The 25,330-nt window shown below is 40.7% G+C and overlaps 1 protein-coding gene across 3 annotated transcripts; it reads left to right on the top strand.

Annotated features, from left to right (window-relative positions):
- Window position 1: 1 nt before the first annotated feature.
- MYL12B (myosin, light chain 12B, regulatory) lies at window positions 2-16,202 on the top strand. 3 transcript variants are annotated; one of them, XM_011996328.1, is made up of 4 exons: window positions 2-177; window positions 10,493-10,691; window positions 15,182-15,343; window positions 15,694-16,202. In XM_011996328.1, exons 2-4 carry the CDS (start codon window positions 10,508-10,510, stop codon window positions 15,864-15,866), a joined length of 519 nt encoding a protein of 172 aa, XP_011851718.1. In that variant the 5' UTR covers window positions 2-177; window positions 10,493-10,507; the 3' UTR covers window positions 15,867-16,202. The 3 variants fall into 3 exon arrangements, with proteins under 3 accessions (XP_011851718.1, XP_011851720.1, XP_011851719.1); XM_011996330.1 differs by having other exon boundaries at window positions 6-149; XM_011996329.1 differs by lacking the exon at window positions 2-177 and adding an exon at window positions 349-541.
- The last annotated feature ends 9,128 nt before the right edge of the window (window positions 16,203-25,330 follow it).

Below are 25,330 nucleotides of genomic sequence, written 5' to 3'. Positions count from 1 at the left end.
GACGCCTGCCCTCCCGGCCCAGCGGCGGGCCCTGGCGGTGGATTAGGGCGGACCCGGGCGTGTTCGTGTGGAGTACCTGCCCTGTGCCCAACACTGTCCTAGATGCTTTGGAGGGTGCAGGAGCCTCCTAGTGCACGGTCTTGCCTAAGGTGAAGCCTCCAAGGAAGCTATTAGCATGCCGGTAGCCGAGTGTGTGGTTGATACAGGCTCAAATGTAATGATTTACATAGAGTTGTAATTCGCTTAGTGTGTCTTGCATCTTGTAAAGGTTTAGTTTATTCGTGTTGTCTGAAGAAAGGACAATTAACAGAAATAGGGAAAGGTTACTTGGAAAAGAATCGTGACCTCACTGAAGGCCTTGGATTCAGCCCTAGGAGGGAGAACTTAGCGTTTCCGGCTAGATGTGTGGGAGGTGGTAACGAGCAAAACTCAAAAGCTGGGAATTGTCTCCTGTGAAAAGCAGACCGTAGGGTGTGGAACCCATACCGGCGGGTATGGAACAGAACTATAACGACTTATAGTAGCAAATAAGGGTAGATAGGTAAGTGGGACCTTCTTATGGATGTCTTGAAAACTTAGGAGAAAGAAAAGATTATGTAAGAAGCCATAGAGAGTAATTTTGGAGTCTTCACTAAGGGAGTAATAAGAAAGGGATGTTTAGAGGATTCATTTGGCCGCTTAGTTGAAGGTAGATTTGGCATGGTCTTTTGGTAAGAGAAGAATCAAAGCATTTAGAATTCAGTAGGACCTAATAGATTACCTTGTGAAGCCTTTGCGTTTTATAACTGAGAAAAACGAAACCCAGAGAGGTGAGGTAATTTGCCCAAGGTGGTGGACCCTCCTGGACTTCATAACTAAGAGCACAGCTTTTGCCTTGTTTAGGCTCTGTTGAGTGAAACAACTTTTATGATGGCTGACTCGATGTTCATTTATGCTTTCATGAGACTAAGCTTGGACAAGATGAACTGCAACTTCTAAAGGACAGATCCCCAGACGAGAGTTGCTAAGGTTAGGAAAGGTAACAGGATGTAGAGCCCCAACATGGAGCTAGTTTTCCTTTTCTCCCAAGATTCAAAGACTCCAGGTATATTTGGGGATAAGTTTATCGTACCCTTTTTGCCAGCATCTTTGGGATCTTCCTTCCTCACTCCACACATTTAACTTTGGGGTATCACTGCTTGTTACTCCCAGCTATCCACATTTTCATGGCAGAGAATTTCAGCTGCCTGTATGCAGGATGTTACTGGCTAGTGGTTCAAGCTCTGGAGCTTGATTTCCTGAGTACAGATCCTGACTCTAAGTTCTGCCATTTTCTAGCGGTGTGGCAAGTTGTTTATTCTCTTTACCCTGATTTTCGTATCTGAGAGAAGAGAATGATAACAGTACCTATATGATGAGTTGTCGTGAGGATTAAATGTGTTAATACATACGAAATCCTTAAATCAGTGCCTGGCACATCTTTAGCACTCAGTTATTGTCCCTGGTTAGTACTGCTTCTTCCAGGTATGGAGCAGTGGGTAGTTGCTAAGTTTCCTTAGGGATCTCTTGGGGAAGAGACTGGAACCATAGGTAGACCATAGAGAAAAGCCTCATGTTGGAATTCAGATCCGGGACCTACCTTGTAATGAACATATATGTGTAATTCTGTTTGTTACAGGAAGGAACTATATATACACACTATATACAACTATATATACTATACATATATATATGTAGTTGCTTAACTAGGATTATTTGAGCACCTGCCGTGTGCAAGGCACACTACTAAGTTCCACAGTCCAAAGTGGAAAGGCAGAAGGCAGTAAAAGGAATGAATATGGCCAGGCATGGTGGCTCACACCTGTAATCCCAGTGCTTTGGGAGGCCAAGGTAGGAGGGTCATTTGAAGCCAGGGGTTCAAGACCAACCTGGGCAACATAGCGAGACGCTGTCTCTACCCCCGCACCCCCTCCTTGCAAAGTAGCTCTGTATGGTGGCTCATGCCTGTAGTCCTAGCTACTCAAGAGGCTGAGTTAGGAGGATCACTTGAGTCCAAGAGTTCAAGGCTGCAGTGAACTTTGTGCCATAAACCCAGTAAGAGAGGTGAATTTCAAAAACATTGTATTGAGTGAAAGAAGACAGGCATATATATGACTATATACTGTACAATTCCGTTTATAAGAAGTTCAAAAACAAAACTAATCTATGGTGATAGAAATCTGAACAGTGGTTGCCTATGGGAGATGGTGATTAACTTGGAGAGAATTTTCTGGAACAATGTTAACATTTGTAACTTAATGGGAGTGATAGTTACATGGGTATACACATTATAAAAACTGATTAAGGTTTGTACATTCGACTATATAAATTTCACTGCAGTAAAACAAAATGATATGGGAGGCTCAGAATAGAAAGTTTGCAGCCAACTGGAATGATCATAAAACCTATAATAGAGAAAGAAATGTCAGTGTTACATGTATGTGGTAAGTGTTAAAATACATATAGAGTACTAGGGGAAATGCTTCATGGTGTTAAAAAAAAAAGTTGAAAAAATTGAGTTTGACTCCTTGAAAAAAAATACTTCTAATAATTTATGGAGCTATCTTTTTTGCCTAAATATGCAGCATAAAAACAATTATATGTCATTAGGTATATGAGGTTAATTTCGGAAGTATTTTAACTTGATATAAACTAAATTCTGTTTATGACTGCTGTTTTCAGACTGTTGCTTATGTGTCCAGTCATTTGAGTCTTCCAATTAGAACATTCATCTTGACTACAGTAATAACCATAAGAATCCATGATAAATTTCTAAAGATTCTGATAGACCTTGAGGAAGATGAGGTGGAGTAAAAATGACCTTAGGTTTTAGCCCAAGAACTACTCTCTGCTTTTCTGTGTGAGTTCATCTACTCTGGGGGCTTTACTCACACACATCAGCACTGCTAACAAGACCCCCTCAGAGTCCTGTCCTCTACTAGCGTTCTACTGTGGCCCAGCTAAAATTTGAGTTGTTTATCATCCTTTGCTCACAAAACCAGCTCCTCCCTCCTCTCCTCAATTATCTCGTTTTTGAGTGGTGCCTTTATATTACCAGGTTTTCAGTTAGTACTTAGGAAAAAGGACAGAGCTTTGAGGCTCTAATTAGAAAGCAGGAATAACTAGCAAATCAGGAAGTGATTTGCTGGTCAGAGCCAGAGGAATTCAGCCAAAAGAATAGGATGGGGGTGATAGGAATGTTGAGGAAGGGTGACTCGTGCAGTAAAAAGAACCTACAGAACTTGAATGAAAACTGAGTAGAAGGAGTTAAACTTTTCTCTTCAGAAATAGAAAATTCCCTGTGCTATGCAAACTTGACTGTGGTCCCTTGGAACTTGGACTGTGACTATAATTCTGAAATAAAGGCATAGCCCTATTTTAACATTAAAGAGGCCAAGGAGACAGTGGCTTTGTAGCTTTTCTGTTGGTGTATAACAAATGACTCCAAAACCTAGCACCTCAGAAACAGTGAACAATTTTTGAGGGTCAGAGCCAGAGCAGCTTAGGTGGGTGGTTCTGACACAGGGTCTCTCATGAGGTGGCATGCGGGGGCTGCAGTCGTCTGAAGGAAGATCAGCCTCCAAGATGGCTGACACATAGCTGACAAGTTGGTGCTGGCTGTTGGCAAGAACCCTCAATTCCCTGCCACATGGATCTCTCCACAGGGCCGTGTGAGTGTCTTTATGACCTGGCTCCCGCAGATTGAGTGATCCAAGACAGAGCAGGGAAAAAGCTACAAGGTGTATTATGACAAAGCCAAACACCCTCATTTCACAATATCTTTTTTTTTTTTTTTTTGAGACGGAGTCTTGCCCTGTCGCCCAGGCTGGAGTGCAGTGGCACAATCTCGGCTCACTGCAAGCTCTGCCTCCTGGGTTCACGCCATTCTCCTGCCTCAGCCTCCCGAGTAGCTGGGACTACAGGCGCCCGCCACCGCACCCGGCTAGTTTTTTGTATTTTTAGTAGAAATGGGGTTTCACCGTGTTAACCAGGATGGTCTCGATCTCCTGACCTCGTGAGCCACCACGCCCGGCCCACAATATCTTATTGTCACAGTATCTTATTGGTTACACAGGTCAACACTTTTCATTGTTGGAGGGGACTGCACAAGGGCATGAGAATTGTTGAGGGCTTTCTGGGAAGCTGGCTGCCACCATGACCAGAGGGGCAAGGTGAAGTGTTCTGAGGGCCAGACAGATAACAAACTAATACCAGCTGGGATGAGGAGATGGAGGGAGTAGAGGGGATTGCTTGTTGAACACTTACCACCTACAGGGATTTCCGGGATGCTGGTCAAGTGATTCCTTATTGTACAGTTGTTTAAAATATCTGAAATTTAGGTTATGTAAAATGTTCAGCTTTTTTAAATGTTGGCAAACTAATTCCATTTTTAAAAGAGGCATTTTAAAGGTCATCCCTGCGGATTACTAAATGAACCTCTGTGCAGACTGCATGTAGTCTGGTAGCTGCCAGGTTATGACTTCTGATCTACTTAACACTTACTTTATGGATGAGGAAAAAGAGGCCTGGGAAAGCCGAAATGACCAGCAATCATACAACTTGTGAATGATAGAACTGGAATTAGAATCCATGTCTCCAACATCTCCATTAAACTATAATGACAACATTGAAAAACTAAGGGCAGCTAGATGCATGAACAGCCAATGTGGTCTAAGTGGTTAACTTAAGTTAACTGGTTCTCAACCTTCAATGTGCATTGAAATCACCTGGTGCATTTTTTAAAATACAGATGCCTGGGCTCCACCCCCAGACCTTCCATTACCTTGTAGCTACAGGCATCACTTGTTTGAAACTTCTGAGGTGATTCTGATGCGCAGCCAAGATTGAAACCAGAGGATTTAACTGCTTTAGGAGCCGTATTTACTTGCTCTAGCTGACTTCAGATACTTGAAGGAAGAAGCCTCAAAGCAATGGTGAGGAAATCATAGGTAGCTAACAGAATGTGCTCTGTGAGCATCTTCCCCAGGCTTCGATAGAGCCGTATATGCTGAAGTACATAGACAGTTTCTACTTATTAATGATGATGGTGTCCATGTTTCTGTTTGCATGTCAGTACTGCAAGTGACTTTACAAACGTTTTTATTATCAACTATGTATGTTGATACCACAGCCAGCTATAATACATAATACAGTAGTCTTATATGATGCTGCTTTCCACTGTCCATGGTTTTGCTTCCTCCGTTTCAGTTACCTGTAGTCAACTGAGGTCTGAAAATAAGTGAGTACAGTACAGTGAGATATTTTCAGAGATCTCATCCACATAATTTTTATTACAGTATATTATAATTGTTCTGTTTGATTATTGTTAATCTGTTACTGTGCTTAATGTATAAATTAAACTTTATCATAGGTATGTATGTGTAAGAAAACAGTGTATGTAGTCATTCATCAGGATCTGCAGAGGGTTGGTTCCAGGACCCTCCTGCAGACACCAGAATCTGCAGATGCTCAAGTGCCCCATATTAAATGGCATAGTATTTGCATATAAGCTACACATATCCTCCTGAATACTTTAAATCATTTCTAGATTGCTTATAATACCTAATATAATGCAAATACTATATAAATAGTTGTTATACTGTATTTTCTATTTGTATTTTTATTGTTGTATTTTTTGTTTGTATTTTTCCAAATAAACGAACAATGGATTCTCGGTTGAATCTGAGTGTGGAACCTGTGGATATGGAGGGCTAACTGTTTGGGTTGGGTACTATCCCTGGTTTCAGACATCCACTGGAGTCTTGGAATGTATCCCCCTCACATAAGAAGGGACTGCTGTATCAATTCCTACATGCCTGCCTTTGATGTAACCTCTGAGTACTACTTATATCCTTTAGTTCACTTTATATTAGAAATTTATAGCAATATCAGTAACAGTGTTGCAGAGGGAGGAAGAAGTGTTTTTACTGCTGTTGAGGGTTATTACATTCATTTTGTGCTATGTTCTGTATGGCTATTTTCTGTCTTTAAGGGTTGGGTTGGGTTTTTTGTGTTTTTGTTTGTTGTTTTTGAAAGCCTCTTGGTTAAACATGAATAAATTGGACAGTCCTAGATCAGAGTTTCAAAGGAAAGCCATGACTGATAGTTGCCACCTGACTAAACCCAACCAGGACTACTACACTGCACAATTCCAGGCAGTGCCATTCACATTTCATTTACTGACTGCAACTCTATTCTGTACATTGGTGTCTCTGGTATAGTTTGACTTGGTTTGAAAACTCAGTTTGTCTAGGATTTGCATTTAGAGGAATGTAGGTGCTCAGAAATCAGTGTTGAATTATATTGGTGGCATGGCAAGTTCTAAAAATTTTATGCTAAACTCAAAATAATTAGAAGAGTATTTTGTAGGAAGTAGAAAATATACAGGGAGAAACAACCTGTAACAAATGGGATTTGAATCCTAGCTCTGCCGCGAGGTGACCTTGGGCAAGATTATTTAATATCTTTGACCTTCAGTTTCTTCACTTGGCAGGGGGGCATGTTTCAGTTAACGTACATAATGTTTCCAGCATGTGAGTCACTTAATAAATGGTAGTAGCTGTAAGTTGAGTAGACCTTTAATTCTCTCTGTGTTCCTAAGGCAGAGAAGTAGATCAGGGCAATTGGGGTTGGAAAAATAGCAAGAACAAAGATATACAAGATAAGAAATGGCATGGTACCTTGGGGACATTTGCAGTTTGGTGTTGCTAAAGGAAAAGTACAAAGCAGGGAATGACTAGAGAGGAGACTGGAAACGTCATTCTAGAGTAGGGAAAGGAAGACTCATGCGCCATGTTTAGGAACTTGGTACTTTTAGGAAGTGGAGAGCCAAAGAAGATTTTAAAAAGTGGAATGATGAGGTCATATTCATATTTTAGACAACCCTGGCTAGAAAACTAAAGGGTAGTTTTGAGAGAGCCGAGAGGCAAGGGGATAGTGAAGAGGCCATAGAAATATTTTACACAAGAGATAATGAGGATCCAGTTTAGGGTGGTGACAGACGAATGAGGAAGAAGAGCATCTCTGAGAAATATTTCTTAGAGGCAGGGCTTGGTTCATCAGGGAGAGGGATTGGGGAGGGTGACTCCTAGGTTTCTGGCTACTGGGTAGATGATTGGAAACAAAGATGGTAAAGTTCAGGAGCGGGGAGATAATTGAGTTTTCAGCATGTTGATTATGAGTGTCTATGGGGCATCCAGATGGGTGCCTTTCACAGGCATTTGGATGTGTGAGTCCGAGGCTCCAAGGAAAGGTCAGGCCTGGAGGTTCAGATTTGGGAGGTGTAGGTGTTGTCAGAACAGTGAAAGTTGATGAGATCATCCAAGGAATGAAGACTGAAAAGAACTTTAAACCATGTGCTGCTAGAATACTGGGAAACATGAATATTTAAGTGGAGATAAACATCTAAGAGGGAAATGGAGGAGGAAGTCTTAGAAATAGGAGAACTGAGCTAGAGTTAAGTCAAATACACCATTGTACATAATCAGTCTTCCTCATTAGAGCATAAGTTCTTCAAGGTTGGGACCCTTTCCACCTGGGAAAGTTCATTTCTACTGTTACGGAGCACCAGGCTAACAGTGGCTGAATCTCCAAAGAAAAGAGGGATAAAATAGTGTGATGCAGTAGACTGATCCAAGAAGATGTAGACCAGATTTGGCAATTAAAGCAGTTGCTGTAGAAAACAGAAAGCCAGATTGTGGTGGGTTGAAAAGTGAGTGGGAAGTGAGAAGGTGGAGGAAGCCAAGATACTTATTTCAGAAGGGAAGGAGAGAGGGTGGTAATTTCTTTGGGGGCCAGAGTTACCTTCAGATTGATTATTTTGATGCAATTTTGCCTCACTTTTCAGCTGATATTGTGTGTGTTTTTATAGGTACCATATACATATACAAATGTACCACTGTTTTTAAATGAAGTATGAAACAAATTTAAAATATGGTATTACCACATTGAGCCTTTATCTGCTCTAACGTATTTTGATTAGGACCAGTTAGTGAATTGTTTTTTGTTCTCTTCCATCAACTTGCCTTCTCTGTTTCCTTTTCTTGGGCATCACCATCAGATGGTGATGGCTTTTCTAGCCTTATCAGGCTAACTACCTACATATTCTTTCTCACAGGCATTTCCCCTAATAAAAATCCTTGGGTGTTTAATTCTATCTTGGTATCAGCTTCTTAGAGAACTCGGACTAAACTTCAAAAATGTTTAAATATAGTATATTTTTGGGTTAACTGTAGAAGTAGCATGATACAGTTGACTGATTTTGATTTGATTTGATTTGGTTTTTTGAGACAGTGTCTTGTCACACAGGCTGAGGTTAGGGGCACCACTACGGTTCACTAGACTCGACCTCCCAGGCTTAAATGATCCTTCCACCCCAGCCTCCCAAGTAGTAGCTGGGACCACAGGCATGCGCCACCACACCTGGCTCATTTTTTTATTTTTTTGTAGGGACAGGGTCTCACTTTGTTGCCCAGGCCTGTCTCAAACTCCTGGGCTCAAGCAGTCTTCCGGCCTCAGCCTCCCAAAGTGTTGAGATTACAGGTGTGAGCCACCGCGCCTGGCTTGATTAGTTTTTAAAAATAAATATTTAACTCATTGGGAACTTTTTCTAAATAACTTGATTACAAAAACGACTTGCTGATACTGAGAGAGAAAGAACTAACATTTTTGCCTTCAGACGTACTTGACTATCGAAGAAATTGAGTCAAAATTTTTAGCATTAAAATGAACCTTATAAGTTTTGGTATGTGAACAGGAATGAAAACATAATCAAATGCCTTGTTAGTAGACTACATTCTGTCTCTGTTTAACCTTCGATATAACTAAGGTCAAATAACACTTAAGTTACAGGGAAGAGAAGAAAATTAACATTTATTTAGGACTTGTACATGGGGAGGGTGAGGAGTTGGAATGTTAGAGTAAGGACTGTAAGGCTGGTGTACTTCAAAACTACACCACTAAGTCAAGCTTCAAAACACCCTGTGCGTGTTCTTTAGCTTGAAGAAATAGAAGTAGACAATAAATTTATATAAAAAATCCCAATACTGGAAGTCCTGGAGACTCAGGTCCAAAAATCCCCCTGCTCGATCATTGACCTGTCTAGTCATTTGTTTTCACATTGTGGGAAGTTACAGAAACAGTCTGCGAGACCATCATTGCTGACAGCAGTTTCAAGTTTGGCTGTCCTAAGACCACCCTTGAGTTTGATTATTTGCTAAGACTCACAGAACTCACTGAAAGCTGTTAGGCTCAGATATGTAGGTTTTCAGAGGTTATATGTAGCTAGTAATGGTGGAGCTGAGATTTGAACTTACGACTTCCTAACTCCAGAGCTGATGGTATTTTTGTGTGTTATTTATTATATAAAACTGCACATAAGAAATGAAATGACAACTGTCTTTTCTGCTTGATATTTAAATTATTGGTGGCTTTCAGTAGAGTGTTGGAGGCTACTACCAAAGCCATTTTACAGAGAATCGAGAAATGATTGGGAAGAAGAGAAATGGGGCTGGGCACGGTGGCTCCTGTCTGTAATCCCAGCAGTTTGGGAGGATCTCTCAAGCCTCGGAGTTCAAGACCAGACTGGGCAATATAGTGAGAACCACCCATCTCTAAAATAAAAAACAGAAGGAAAAATGACAGTTCAGCATCAGACTGGTATTCTGAAAGTCTTGTCAAGGGAAAAGGGAAATGCAGGGATAGCTAGAAAGATGAAAGGGTAGGTTTGATATTTATAAAGATGAGACCTTTTTTGAACATGACTAGTCTTTTTACATATGTTATCTCATTTAGTTCTTTGCATTGAAGTAGATATCATGTTTTACTGATGAAAAATTGAGGCTCAGAGAGTATATATTATACTGGTAGTAAAATGGGAAAAAGAGTACCTACCATAGGCCACTGTTGTGAGGATTAAATGGGGACAGTCTTTGTCAGAGTAAGAGATCAACTTTGGAGACTTTCTCTTTGAGGAAGCCCTGGGCCTTCATAACAGTGCTTGGCCAGAGTAAGTACTCCATAGACGCTAGCTATCGTTAGATATTTTAAAGTCTCACTTCATAAAAATCGGTCTCCTGAAATTTAGGAGAAGGTACATCAATAATTTCTATTGTGTTTCTTTGTTTTTTAGAGATGGGAGTCTCACTATGTTGCCCAGGCAAGTCTCGAACTCCTAGTCTCAAGTGATCCTCCCACCTTGGCCTCCCAAAGTCTTGGGATTATAGGCATGAGCCACTGGTGCCTGGCAAATTCTGTTCCTTAATGTTTCAAAACTGCTTTTTTTCCACTCAGTCATTTAATTGTCCCATTGGAAATAAAGTTTAGTTGCATACTTATTCCTATCCAATTGAAGTAATAATTCCATATTGATATCTTTACATACTAACTTTAGGTATTATGTATTCTGTTTTTGCTTTGTTTTATAATTTTGGGGGTTTTTTTTTGTTTTATGTTTTTGTGTCTTTTTAAACTCCAGAATTAAACAACCACCATGTCGAGCAAAAAGGCAAAGACCAAGACCACCAAGAAGCGCCCTCAGCGCGCAACATCCAATGTGTTTGCCATGTTTGACCAGTCACAGATTCAGGAGTTCAAAGAGGCCTTCAACATGATTGATCAGAACAGAGATGGCTTCATCGACAAGGAAGATTTGCATGATATGCTTGCTTCTCTAGGTAGACTTTATATTCTTTATTTGTATTTTCCCAAAAATAATAATTTGTCTCTTCATGAATCATTTTTGTGTGTGATGTACAAATATTTCTCTCCTTGTCTCAGAAGGCTTCTAGAGAGATTTCCAGGTGTGGGAGGTGCCATTTTGGGGCTTGGCCAGTCATATGGGGATAAGCCTATAAGGTTGGGGACCTGGCAGATGCTGTGCCCAGGTAGACTAACGTTCCTGTTAGCTAAATTTTTTAGGTCTCTAGATGGAAAGCCAGGGCATGGCTAGGCAGCAAAATACCAGAGTTTCAAATAAGTATAGCTAAATAATATACTTAATAAAGGTTGAGTACAGGTTATAAACAAGGAGTGACAGTAAGTGATGATGGTTATCTCTGTGTAGGAGGGGCAGTGCGACTGGAAAAGGGAACAGGGAAGAAGACTTTCACAATATTTTGTATGACTTTTTTTAATAACTAAAGAAAATGTAAAGATACAGGATTTAAAGCACACATAAACAGCCATTTGTATGTTGGTATATGGGTGTTAATATCCTTTTATGATTTTGTTATTGTTTCTTTTGATCTTAAAAAGGACAGGAGGCAGCATCCTACATGTTCTGCCCAGAGTCAGCAGTTATTTTACAGTTGGGAGTCAAGGAACTGCAGGCAAAGGAGACCTTGATAGGCCAAAGCGGAGGGGTTGAGGCAGGCTGGGAGCGGGTCAGGGATGGCCTACAGTGAGACTTTGCACTCTGTCCTACTGCTTGGCTGACTGGCCAAAAAGGCAAAGAAAGGTGGGTTTTTTTTTTTCTTTTAATGCCTACAAAATGATTAGCTAGCTTTTATTCTTCTAACTTTTGATTTTGATTATTTCTCCTAACACATTGAAAGTAAAGTTTAGGTGTGTACTTATTCCTATCCAACATATGATTTTGAAAAATTTTAAGCCTACAAAAAGTGGAAAGAACGTTATAGTGAACACCTGTACATCTTTAGCTGTATTCACTGATTGTTAACATTTTGTAGCTTTTGTTTATCCAAGGTGAGAGTAGAATCAAAGATTTTTATCTGATTTGTTGACTTGCAGTGAGATTATAACCTAGTGTTTCTCACATTCAGAATGTCTGAGTATATTCTTGGGCAAGTCAGTACTGAAGAAGACCTCTGAGGAAAATTGAGGAACTTAGCCGTCTTCCAAAGATTGAACTCTCAAGTCTATACTCTGCTTATAATAGATGCTCAATAGATATTTGTTGAATGAACAAGTTGTGGTAGAGTCAGAGGTTGTCTTTGAGGCCTTCTGTTTTGCAGAAACCCATCCTTTTAAAGATATGTGTTAAATGAACAATTTCAACCTAATTAAATTTAAGGGAGTTTAACTGAGCAATGAACAATTTGCGAATCAGGTATCCCCTAGAATCACAGCAGATTTACAGAGACTCCAGTACAGCCACGTGGTAGAAGATTTATAGGCAAAAAAAGGGAAATGACGTACAGAAGTTGGAAGTGAGGTATGGAATGGCTGGATTGATTACAGCTCGGCATATGCCTTATTTGAACATGGTTTGAACACTCAGCAGTGTATGAATGGTTGAAGTATGGCTGCTGGGATTGGCCAAGACTTAGCAATTGTTACAGGCTCTTACTCCTAAGTTAGGTTTTCAATCTTGTCGGACTATTAAGCTAGGTTATAGTTCATCCACAAGGACTCAGATGAGAAGTACGGAGTCTTTCTCCGGCCGTATTTAGTTTGCTTTAGCATATATATTTACTTTTTAGGGGAGCCTTCATACATTATTGGTAGGAATGTAAATAAGTACAACCACTGTGGAGGACAGTATGGCGGTTCCTCAGAGAACTACAAATAGGAGCTCTCCCACGTGATCCAGCAATCCCACTGCTAGGTACATACCCCCAAAAAAGGAAATGAGTAGTATAATTGAAGAGGTATCTGCACTCCCGTGTTTATTCCAGCACTATTCACAGCAGTCATGATTTGAAAACACCATAAGTATCCATCACCAGGAACAGATTTTAAAAATGTGGTACTTATGTACAATGGAATACTATTCGGCCATAAAAAATGAGATCCTGTCATTGCAGCATGATGGAATGGAAGACATTATATTAAGTGAAATAAGCCAGGCACAGAAAGATAAACTTCACATGTTCTTACACATTTATGGGAGCTAAAAGTTAAAATAATTGAACTCATGGAGATGGAAAGTAGAAGGATGGTTATCAGAGACTGGGAATGGTGGGGAGAAGAATGGGAATGGTTAATAGATACAAAAGTATAGATAGAATGAATAAGATCTAGTATTTGATAGAACAACAAGGTGACTGCAGTCAGCAGTAATTTATTGTACATTTTAAAATAACTCAGTATAGTTGGAATGTTGGTAACACAAAGAAATGATAAGTGCTTGAAGGGATGGCTATGCCATTTACCTTGATGTGATTATTATGCACTATATGCCTGTATCAAAGTATCTCATGTACCCCATAAATACATATACCTCCTGTGTACCCATAACAATTGAAATAAATATGAATTTTCAAAAGATACGTATTTACCTTTCAAATCAACAGATTACATTGCGTGTTTTGAGCGGGTCCGTAAGTGCTTAGCCTAAACCAGTTCATTTTAACTCCCTGTAGCTTTTTGTACCCTAGAGTCCTCTTCACACCTTTTGGTTACAGTTTTTCTTCCCCCCAAAAAGTGCTGCAAGTGATTGGGTTAAATCTGGAGGTAGGAAAGTAGATCTTTTTTCTTCTTCTTCTTCTTTTTTTTTTTTTTTTTTTTTGAGATGGAGTCTCGCTGTGTCACCCAGGCTGGAGTGCAGTGGCGTGATGTCAGCTCACTGCAAGCTCTGCCTCCCGTGTTCATGTCATTCTCCTGCCTCAGCCTCCCAAGTAGCTGGGACTACAGGCACCTGCCACCATGCCTGGCTACTTTTTTGTATTTTTAGTACAGACAGGGTTTCACCGTGTTAGCCAGGATGGTCTTGATCCCCTGGCCTTGTGATCCACCCGCCTTGGCCTCCCAAAGAGCTGGAATTACAGGTGTGAGCCACCGCGCCCAGCCGAAAGTAGATCTTTTTTAGCTACTTTAACTTATTCAGTGAATCTTGAGTTTAATTTTGGGCTAATTTTGATATTGGAGCATTGAGTAAGTGTAATCAGGTAGGATTGGAATGCAGTGAAATAGATGCCAACATGATGTTTAAATTTCACCCAAATTCCCAGAGTTAAAACTTACATATGAACTATAATTGTAGCTTTGATTGTCATTCTAGCTTTGGCTTAGTTGGGTGTAATTTTGAGATGCTTCCTTAGATACGAATATCTGACTAATAGATATTCTTTTCATGTAAAATCATATAAACTTAATGTTGGAAGATACCTTTGAGATACAAACTTTAACCAGTCAGTGTTAGATTTTTTTAAAAAAGAAGTAAATTCTGCATAGGGCAGCACTGAATGAAGGATCTGGAATACTGGGTTTGAATGCCAGTTCTGCCACTTCCTCCTATGTCCCACAACCAGTGGTGAGAACTGGGATTCAAACCCAGTATTCCAGACCGTTGGTTCAGTGCTGCTTCCCCCACACCGTGGGGCCTCAGAAACACTCCCACCATGTCTGGCCATTCCAGGGAGATTCCTTCCAGCTCCTAGGGAGAGGTCAGGGGAGTTCACCGCTGCACTAAAAGAACTGTTCACACTTGGGATGGAGATTAAGATTTCCCATTACAAACAATACCAAATAAGACCACAGTTCAATGACGTGTGTACACAGTGTTTGAAGATATCTAACATTGTTCAAAATAAGCTCCCAATTCAAAACCATGCTAATAGTTTAAACTTAAATGGCCAACTTATAAATACAACTTTGAAGCATACCAACTCATGGGCATCCGTACCACAACTGGAAATGTGAATATTTAGATTGTTTTGAGTGACTCTATTGAACCGACTCCCCTGATGAACCGTTGATGTTATCAGCATTCAGGATATAGGCTGGGCGTGGTGATGCACACCTGCAATCCTGTCACGTTGGGAGGCCAAGGCAGATGGATCACTTGAGCTCAGGAGTTCAAGGCCAGCCTGGGCAGCATAGTGAAACCCAGTCTTTACAAAAAATAAAAAATTAGCTGGGCGTGGTGGCACATGTCTGTAGTCCCCCCAAAAAAAAAGTTGTAATAATGTGGCACTGCCTGGCTTCAGGTTTTTGTTTTGTTTTTAATGAAAAATAATGAAGAGAAAGTTCACATAAACGAATAAATAGCCTTCAGTGTAAACCTGGAATACATTTTTATAATGATGTATCAAATATTTTTTAAGTTGTCAAAAATAATCTTTTAAAAATGTTCTTAAAGTTAATTGAAAAATTGGTGTCAAATGATGTAAATTTTTAAAATATGTTGGGGAGCATAATAGTGAAATAACTATTGAAGTTAGATTTTTTTGTCTTTAAATGTTAAAATGTGCATTTTTAACAGGGAAGAATCCCACTGATGCATACCTTGATGCCATGATGAATGAGGCACCAGGCCCCATCAATTTCACCATGTTCCTCACCATGTTTGGTGAGAAGTTAAATGGCACAGATCCTGAAGATGTCATCAGAAATGCTTTTGCTTGCTTTGATGAAGAAGCAACAGGTGAGTACTATTTGTTTATGCCCAGCCTCATTCCAGACTATATGAAGTACTTCTCTTGAAATAGAAAGGGTTTTCTTTTTTTACCTTTGGAAAAATATTTGCTTAAGAATAATTTTGTAAGTATATGATCTGTTTCTGAGCTTTTAAATGATTTGATCTAATATTAACAGAACTCTAAGAATAATTGGAAAACATAATGGTATAGTTCATATAGCCTTAGTTCACTAACTTACTTTGTTTCTAGATATGGATATTCTGAAATATTTTATAAGATTGACTAGCTTTAGAAATGAACCGTTAAAGTGCCAGGAAGTAGTAATGACTGCTTTCTTCTTTCTGTTGCCTTCCAGGCACCATTCAGGAAGATTACCTGAGAGAGCTGCTGACAACCATGGGGGATCGGTTTACAGATGAGGAAGTGGATGAGCTGTACAGAGAAGCACCTATTGACAAAAAGGGGAATTTCAATTACATCGAGTTCACGCGCATCCTGAAACACGGAGCAAAAGACAAAGATGACTGAAAGAACTTTAGCTAAAACCTTCCAATTACATTGTCTTACTCTGTTTTATTTCTCAGACACTTCCCCCACCCTCATAGAACCTGTTGCATGCAACTTAGTTTCACAGCTTTGCCTCTTTTTGATGTATTTATTCCAGACCTTTCTGCCACTTAGCACTTGTATAATCAGACTGGAAATGGGGATGAGGGTGTAAATTGTATTGAAAAAGAGATCGCGAATAAAAATCAAGAAATGTGAAAGCCCAGAAAAATATATTCGTATTTCTGGTTTTGCTGGATTTTTACATTTTTATATAATAAAAATGTTATTTTGAAATAAAGATTATGCTGACTCAAATGCAGTGTAATGGCAAGTTAAACAAATGAGTGATAGGTGCGGGTAGTCCTTTTTTCAGGTTTTCAACTTCATATGACTCAGGTTTTATGGTAAAATTGATTTTTCATATGTATGGGACAGTGTTCTTCAGAACTTTTAAGTACCCTTTAACATTATTATGCAGTGCAAACTAGTTATGCCATTGTTTCTTTCATGCTTCTAGTCAGTAAATGATAAATATAAATATATCTGGGAAAACATTAAACATTGCATTCATCTAAGATTCTGAGAAGAGGCAAAATTCTGAAGATTAGTTGTTGTACATTTACTGTATGTGGAGCATTGTGCCTACACAGTTTTTATTGAATCTTCCCAGCACCTTGTGGGATTTTTATTAGCCTTGTATTTCAAGTGGGAGGACTTGGCATAGTTGAGTAGTTGATCGGGGTAACTATTAGGACATGAGAGTTGGAATTCCAACCTAGGGCACCTAACTTCAGAGCTCACAGTGCTGGAAGCACGGTACTGTCTATGAAAAGCCCCAAATGCCTAAAAGAGTCAGGACATTTCTGTTCTATTATGATACAGTTCGGTAGTCACTATTGAAATTTAAAATAATCTTGGGGTAATTGATTATTGGAACAGAATTTCAGAAAATTCTATCCCAGGTTGTGTGTTTGAAAGCAGTTCATGTAACACAGACTAGAAAGCTGAAAGACAAGGTTGCTCTGAGCATTTAGAATCCTTAAGGCCAAAGTATGAGAATAAAGAGAACAATCTAAAAAAGGAAAAAATCAGTTTAAAAAAATTAACCAACATTGTTCAACACCGATTTCTCCTCCTAAAAGTATTGTGATGGTATTTTATCTGCTTAGCACCAGAGCATTTATATGTTGTTTAATATGGGTGCTTTACAACTTGGGGTAGTAGGCCGGTCTGTATTCACTTGCTAACAGTTAGCCTGGGCTTCCTTTTATCATCAGAATGAGGGGACAGCTCATGAACTGTCACATTACCTAATCTCGGTCTCTGAGGTATCAGTTCTACTTTATATTAATAGACCTGAGGTTTAGACTGAAGCTCCTGCCCAAGATCTAACAAATACAAGAATCCACATCTGGCTCTTTTTTCCACTTAGAAGCTTAAAGTCACCACAAAGTGTCACAAAACCAGGTGGAGAATTGCTGTGTGTTTCACAGGAAACAGGAAAATATGGTGGGATAATCTTGATGATCACTGAACCACTGTCAACCACCTGTTTTGTGCCCGATACTGTTGCAAGGGTTGGGGATAACGGGGATGGGACAGACAAGGATGCTGCCCTTGTGAGACTGCATTCTCTGCTGGGAGACGATCCATGTGCAGGATCAGGTCAGTGCTGTGCAGAGAACTGGGCAGGCATGACAGGGTGGTCAGGAAAGGCCTCTGAGGGGGTGGTAAGCTGAGATCTGAATGACAGGAAGGAGGTCCGGGGCCCCTGTGAAGATCAGAGTGAGGCTGTCCACTCCAAGGCACGCGTGGCAGGAGCATCGGGAGAGCACATGGATGATATGGGTCCAGGGAGGGTATTTGGAGCAGAATCCTAGTGTGAAATGCAGGGAAGAAAGGTGATGTACATTCTTAAAATCAGTGTTGGTGCTGTGTCTAGAATGGAGGGGCACAAAGAGAAGCAAGAAGGCCAGTATGGAGGCTGTTGCCATTTGTCCAGGCAAGAGCGGGCAGCGTGGACTCAGCGGGGCAGATGGTTATAAAATGCCTCTCCAGGTCCTACCTGTTTCCTCCCCTGCAGCTCAGCCTTGTTTCCATCTCTGGCATAATTGTAACTGTGCTTATTTTATTGATCTGCTTAAAGCCAGATTTGAAAAATTGAGAGAAAAGTTTTGAAGATTAAAACCAAAAAAAGTAGTTGTTTCTCAACTGCCTTATGTTTACCTGACACACTGTTCTGTTTCATTTATATTACTTGTGAAGAGTGTTGTGGAATCCAGTAGTGGAAGACACCTGGGCCAAGACCTTGTTTCTTTTTGGTGTCCAGTAAATATTATTAATGATGACAATGAAAACTTTGCCTACTTAATATCTTTCTCCTCTTGAGAACCACATAGTGACAATCTCCTAAGTTGGTTGATCCCATGGCCACTGCAGTGAGAATGTGTGTGTGTGTGTGTGTGGGGTCCCATAGTGAACATGTACTGAGTATTCACTATGTACTAAGCACGTTACACAACTGCCCTTTGAGGTTTGTTTGTTTGTTTGTTTGTTTTTTTGAGACAGAGTCACTCAGGCTGAAGTAGAGTAGCACAATCTTGGCTCACTGAAACCTCCACCTCCCAGGTTCAATCAAGTGCTTCTCATGCCTCGGCCTCCCAAGTAGTTGGAATTCAGGTGTGCACCACCACACCTGGCTAATTTTTGTATTTTTAGTAGAGATGGGGTTTTACTATGTTGGCCAAGCTGGTCTCGAACTCCTGACCTCAAGTGATCCACCCGCCTCCGCCTCCCAAAGTGCTGGGATTACAGGCATGAGCCACCGCGGCCGGCCTGAGGTAGGTATTTTTATTATCCCTATTCTACAAATGAAATGTCAAGGGGCAAGAAAGTAACTTCTCAAAGTTACACAGGGAATAAGCAGCAGGGCAGTCACCTGAGCCCACGTAGTTGCGCTTCTCCCAAGAAAATGATTATGGAAACACCACCACTAGTTTCTTATGGTCATGAACCAGTTTTACAAGCATGTTACTGTGTTTAATCCTCAGAACTCTAGGCAGTGGATAAAGTAGGAATTGTCATCCCATTTCACAGATGAGATTACTGAAGCTACCTGACCTGCTCAACTTTGTATAACTGAAGAAGCAAGAGGAGTGTCCAACTTCTAACCTTTTTGACCAAGGTGGGTGCTTCTCATTAAACCTGTAATTTCCTAATTAAATAATTAGTACCTGTAGCCTGATCAGAATGTCTCACAATGTATATATTTAATATTGTCTATCCTGAAAAGCAGCAGTTACACCGATTTGCATCTCAAAATTGATATGTGTTAAAATATAAGAAACAGAAATATAAAATAAATTTATATTTCTTAAATTATAAGAAACAGTTTTTGAAATAGAAACATAAACTGCTGAAAAATCGGGTATAAAATGGTCCCTTAGAAACATCATCTGGGAAATCTGAATAAGGATGTAAAGGATTATCACATACTAAAATATCAAGAAAAGGTTTCTTGTATAGAAAAATGATGAAGATGACGGATTGCACACATCACAGTCTCAAGTGGATCTTTTTTTTTTAGAACGGTTGTCATAGGCAATTTTAGAGACAATAACTAGAAGTGTCACTAGGTGGCACGATTGTTCTTAGTATAGTACTGTCTTAACCTATTCCCTAATGAATGTGAGCTAGAGCAGCCAAATCATGAGTATGTAGTATGTATTGCCAGTAATGCTATATTGCCAGTAATGCTGTAACTTTGTCAAAGTTGTTTCTTAAATAATTGATGAAAAGTCTTACAATTAAGTTCATGCTATTAAGTTCATACTATTTCATGAACCCCAAATGTAGGGAACAATCTCTAGGACTCCTTTTTACAAATATCAATGGCAAATTCCCTTCCCCTTCTCCACCCCTTTTGCCTTTTCCTTCTCCTTCCTTCCCTTCCTTCCCTTCCTTCCCTTCCTTCCCTTCCTTCCCTTCCTTCCCTTCCTTCCTTTCCTTCCTTCCTTCCTTCCTTCCTTCGCTCCAGCTGCTTTTACACAGAAATAACGACCTTTATTGAACATAAGACCAGACTTTGCACTGAAAAGACCAGACTTCCTCCACTTACTGACTTGAACAAATCGTTCTTGTTACCATTACTTCTATTTTAGAGATGAGAAGGCTAAAGCACAGAGCCAGTGGGTATGTATGAAAATACTTTGTAAAATTATGCTTTATATAGGAATGCTATTATTACCACCTCAGGAATGTTGAGAACTGTATCTATTATAGTTCTAGATAATATACTCTAATAAGGCACCTAAACTGATTAAACAGCTCTAGCACAAATGACTATAAGACAGCCTCCATTTTTTTCTTTTTCTTTGAGACAGAGTCTCACTCTGTCACCCAGACTGGAGTGCAATGGCATGATCTCGGCTCACTGCAACCTTTGCTTCCCAGGTTCAAGAGATTCTCCTGCCTCAGCCTCCTGAGTAGCTGGGACTACAGGCACATGCCACCACACCCGGCTAATTTTTGTATTTTTAGTAGAGACAGGGTTTTGCCATGTTGGCCAGGCTGGTCTCAAAAGGTACAAAAGTATTTTGTGAGATGTGTATGAATGGGTGTGTTTAAATATAAAACTGTTCTAACATGTCTTCTAGACCAGCCTAATCTTTTACCAGCCGCACTTGACTGCAGTATTGCCAGGACACAGCCTTCCTTTCAGACACTCATTCTGAATGAACTTGATGATGATTCATATTTCCCCGTGGACACTGGGAACTAGCACAGCAAAAACCACTCTGAAGACCTTCGTCTACTCGCATTTTTTAACAATTCGAGTGTAAATTGAGATTGGCTCATTTGGGAGGTTGTGCTTACTGTACTTTTCTCAAGTAATCTTTTTATACAATCTATTTATTCAGTTCTTACTTACTGAAGTGTACATTACATCTGAGAGCCAAGGGTGATAGCAAAACTAGGACCCTTCTCTCTGGGAGTGTTTTAATGCCCAGCACTCTGGAAGCACGTAATGAATGTGAGTTCTCTTCTGTTACCAGGGTGCCAAACAGCTGTTCAGGAGCTGCGACGGGTGTCTAACAGCTCACTGAAGAGGTCAAAGAGAGCTTTTAGAAACGCTTGCTCTGACAGTGATGCTTGTTCTCTCAGTGCTACCGCTGATCGCCTTCATACCAGCCAATCACATAGCTGAGAACTCAAGCAAACATGAAAAAGAAAAACGTCAATTTGAAGAGTTTTGTACTGAAAATATCCAGGATTTCCTGATTATTTTACAGATAAGCTAAAGAAATTCAGTATATGATCTGTGTTTCATCCTGCCAGATGACAAACAGTTGGGAGCAGGAGCCACTTGCTGAAAGGCATCTTGAGAGATAAACTCCCACTTCTCAGATTGGAAGACTAAGGCCCCAAAGCCTCCAGAACTAGCCTCTTAATCCAGGCTTCTTCTTAGCCACTGTGATCTCACCAGTTTATCAGGCAGTGGCATCAGCCTGCCCTACCCAACTCCAGAGCTTTTCCTTTTGTTTTTAAATTGCCCTTGAGTTCTGCACCCTCTTCTCCTCTTCCCCATGGGTATGAAAACACCAAGGATGTCAACAGGAAAAGACAAGGGTCTGTAAACAGAGAAGCAAGCAGGAAACAAGGCGTGCATTCATGGGAATAAACTGAGCAATCCTAGAAAATTTGCCATTCATAACGGCAGATTTTAATCAGTGGTGCTGAGAAACTCTTTCCAAGCAAAAAAAGGCTTGTGTCTCTCTGGGGTGAGCCTCTCTCCTTGCTCCAAATCTGGTCTTAGTTCCCAGGTCTAAGGTAGCTAGGGGATCTTCACAGCATACTCCTTGAACACTATCACATTTATATAACTTTGTCCCTCCCTTGTTTGTGAGTCTGGCTATTTCTTTCCCTGTTAAAAGACAAAAAGGGTCTGCAACCCCAACCTCTTCACAGAACACCAACCCAACAAGAGCAAGAATCCCTCTTTGTCGGATGGGCTTGCCACGCAGAGCTGCGGACCCTGAGTTGCCTGGCGGATGGGAAGCAAGCCCACCTTGCCCTGTGGAGGGGAGGGCTGGAGGAGAGCCTACTGCCAGTCCACAACAGCCACACTGGAGAGAACTGCAAATCCGGGCTGGCCGTGCAAATCCAGGCTCATTGTCAGGCTGGCAGCATTGGCCAGGGCTGAGTAAATCAAGTGAAACAGAAGGCAAATGGATGTGACCAGCTTATTACCAAGAGGAAACAGACAAGGTAATTTTAAAGAGATGAAAAATAAGCTTTTCTACTCTCCATAATGATGGAAATGGAAAAGGTTAGATTCTTGCTTACCTTTTCAGTGCAAATCTGTGTTTCTATGCATATGATTTTTGCTGTGACTTTTTTCTTTTTGACCTCATATGTTTCACGTGTCTGTTATGTCACTGCTACCACTTTGCTACTTTCCCTGAATATGTGAAAACAGACCTCGATTTTGAAACTCTTCCATGGCACACTTTTCTTTTATTTGAAAAGATGCATTTAGAACATACAAGGGCACTGTCCTACTTTCTTTATACCTGGGCTAAATTGGACATAGGTATCAAAATTAGCTACCTCCTCACCTGTGAAAGAGACACTGATAACAGATTGGGGGTAGGATGGGCTGGCCGTGAGGACCTGTGGTGCAGGATGGGGTTGTCCAGGCCAGGGCAGTGTGAGTCAGGGACAAGTATGTGTTCCAGCTTTTGTGCTTGTGTCACAGAGGGCAGAAATGACAAGCAGATAGGGAAGTCTGTGGCTTTAGTTTAAAGTACAGCCCAGGTAGAGTCCATACTGTATTTAGAAATCAATTCATGTGTAATATGTGTGTTCCATGCATGTGTGCATGTGTGTGTTCATGCAGCCATAAATCAAACATCTCTGGAAAGACACACCAGAAGCAGGTTTCTGTTGTGGTGGGAATTTAGTAGCCATGGACCAGGGGTGAGAGGAAAACAAACTTACCTTGTAAACACTTTCTTTTTAAAATTTTAGTGTGTGTGCTTGCATTTTCCATTAAAACTAAAACATCTGATACTCATCTTAACTAAAGGATATATTCTTGGCAAGAGTAGGAAAATCTCAAAGTAGTCCCATTGAGCAATTTCTTCCTTGGCATAAGGGGAATAAAATCCTGGTTGTCACCTCAGTTTGAAGGGAGGTTAAAGTGGGTTATGTTTCCTTTATGACTTTACTACAGAGGTGCTGGAAGGGCCAAGCGTATGTTCCCATGTAAGCAAGTGGCTGTTGAGTACCATGGGTTTGGGGGCTCCTGATAACAGTGCTACTGCAAAGACGGTGAGAACTTTGGTGTTTGTGTTGGTTGGGCCTGGATGCCACCTTCCTGGCCCTGTCATTGGGAGACCCATATTCTTAGAAAGATCTGAGCTGAAGTGGTGGAGATTGAGAAAATGAATGAATTGGAAGGAGATTCTGAAGAAGTAGGAGTGGCTGAAGAATCTGTGAGCTCCCTTCCCTGTGGCCCCCAATACAAATGTGAAAAGCAACCCCAGGAAAAAAAAAAAAAAGATCACTGACAACAGTAGAAAAAAAAATACTGTGGGTGGGAAATATATTATAGGAGACTAGTTAAGGAGCTCCTGCTGCACCTCGGTCAAAAAGGAGTGAGATGGTGAAGAAGGGGACAGTTGCAGAAATGGCAGGAGTGACACCATGGTTTCCCTCCCCTGGAAGACAGGGATCAGGATGTCGCTGCCGGTCTACCTGAAGGTAACTTAGTAGAAATGGACAGACAGCATCTGTATTAGTCAGTTCTTACACTGCTATAAAGACATACTTGAGACTGGGTAATTTATAAAGAAAATAGGTTTAATGGACTCACAGATCTGCAGGATGTACAGGAGGCTTGGCTGAGAGGCTACAAGAAACTTACAATCATGGCTGAAGGGGAAGCCGTCACGTCTTACATGGTGGGAGGAGGAGGAAGAGAGAGAACGAAAGGGGAGGTGCTACATACTTTCAAACAACCAGATCTTGTGAGAGCTCTATCAAGGAACAGCAAGGGGGACATCCGCCCCCACCAGACCCTTCCTCCAACACTAGGAATTACAATTCGACAGGAGATTTGGGTGGGGACACAGAGCCAAACCATATCAGCATCCAAGCGTATATCAGATCAAGGCCTAGGGAACTCACGCAAAGGCAGTATCAGATGCATCCAACTTTGCCAGGAGGAGGGAGCTAAAGGGTCAGGCCAGGTGGGATGGAGAGTGAAGGGAGAAAGTGCAAGTAGATGCCAGAGTGGCCTGATTTTGTGGGTCACTTGCAGCTGCTGGTGAGCATGCTAGGAACCCTAAAGGAGACAACAGGGAACACATGTATGGGGATGGATAGGAGTCTGGGATCACTCACTTTCAGGCCTACGGAGTAGCTGAGTGGGTGGGGGTATAGTCAAGAGAGCAAGAGTTCAGGACAAAGTGTTGGGGGAGAAAATGATGAGTTTACTTTTAAACTTTTTTTTTTAATTTTAATTTTTTATCTTTGTAGGTCCACAGTAGGCAAATATACTTATGGCGTGTATGAGATATTTTGATACAGGCATGCAATGCATAATAATCACATCCACGTAAATGGGGTTTCCACTACCTCAAGCATTTCGCATTTCTTTGTGTTACACACATTCCAACTATACTCTTTCAACTACTTAAAGATGTACAATAAATTATTGTTGACTGTAGTCACCCTGTTACACTACAAAATACTAGATGTTACTCATTCTCTCTAACTTTACTTTTGTACCCATTAACCCTCCCCACTTTCCCCTGCCTCCGACTACCCTTCCCAGCCTCTGGTAACCATCCTTCTTCTATCTCCATGAGTTAATTGTTTTAATTTTTATCTCCCACAAATGACTGAGAACATGTGAAGTTTGTCTTTCTGTGCCTGGCTTATTTCACTTAACATAATGATCTCCAGTTCTATCCATATTGTTGCAAATGACAGGAAATCTTTTTCTTTTTTATGGCTGAATAGTTCTCCATCATGTATATATACCACATTTTCTTTATCCATTCATCTGTTGATGGACACTTACGTTGCTTTCAGATCTTGGCTATTGTGAATAGTGCTGCAATAAACATGGGAGTGCAGACATTTCTCTGACATACTGATTCCCTTTCTTTTGGGCATATACCTAGCAGTGGGATTGCTGGATCTTACAGTAATTCTGTTTAGTCTTTTGAGGAGCCTACAAACTCTTCTCCGTAGTGGTTGTACTAATATACATTTCTACCAAAAGTGTACAAGGGCTCCTTTTTCTCCAGATCCTCTCCAGCATTCATTATTGCTTATCTTTTGGATAGAAGCCATTTTAGCTGGGTGAGTGATAGATATCTCATTGCTGTTTTGATTTGCATTTCTGTTGATCAATGATGTTGAGCACCTTTTCA

Source organism: Mandrillus leucophaeus, unplaced genomic scaffold (genome assembly GCF_000951045.1).
Source record: "Mandrillus leucophaeus isolate KB7577 unplaced genomic scaffold, Mleu.le_1.0 Scaffold51, whole genome shotgun sequence".
Classification (NCBI taxonomy): domain Eukaryota; kingdom Metazoa; phylum Chordata; class Mammalia; order Primates; family Cercopithecidae; genus Mandrillus; species Mandrillus leucophaeus.
This window is presented reverse-complemented; position numbering and strand designations above follow the sequence as displayed.

Coding starts and splice junctions, on each gene's coding strand:
- MYL12B (XM_011996328.1), top strand. CDS start 10,508: ATGTCGAGCAAAAAGGCAAAGACCAAGACCACCAAGAAGCGCCCTCAG. Junction 10,692..15,181: donor TGATATGCTTGCTTCTCTAG/GTAGACTTTATA, acceptor CATTTTTAACAG/GGAAGAATCCCACTGATGCA. Junction 15,344..15,693: donor CTTTGATGAAGAAGCAACAG/GTGAGTACTATT, acceptor GTTGCCTTCCAG/GCACCATTCAGGAAGATTAC.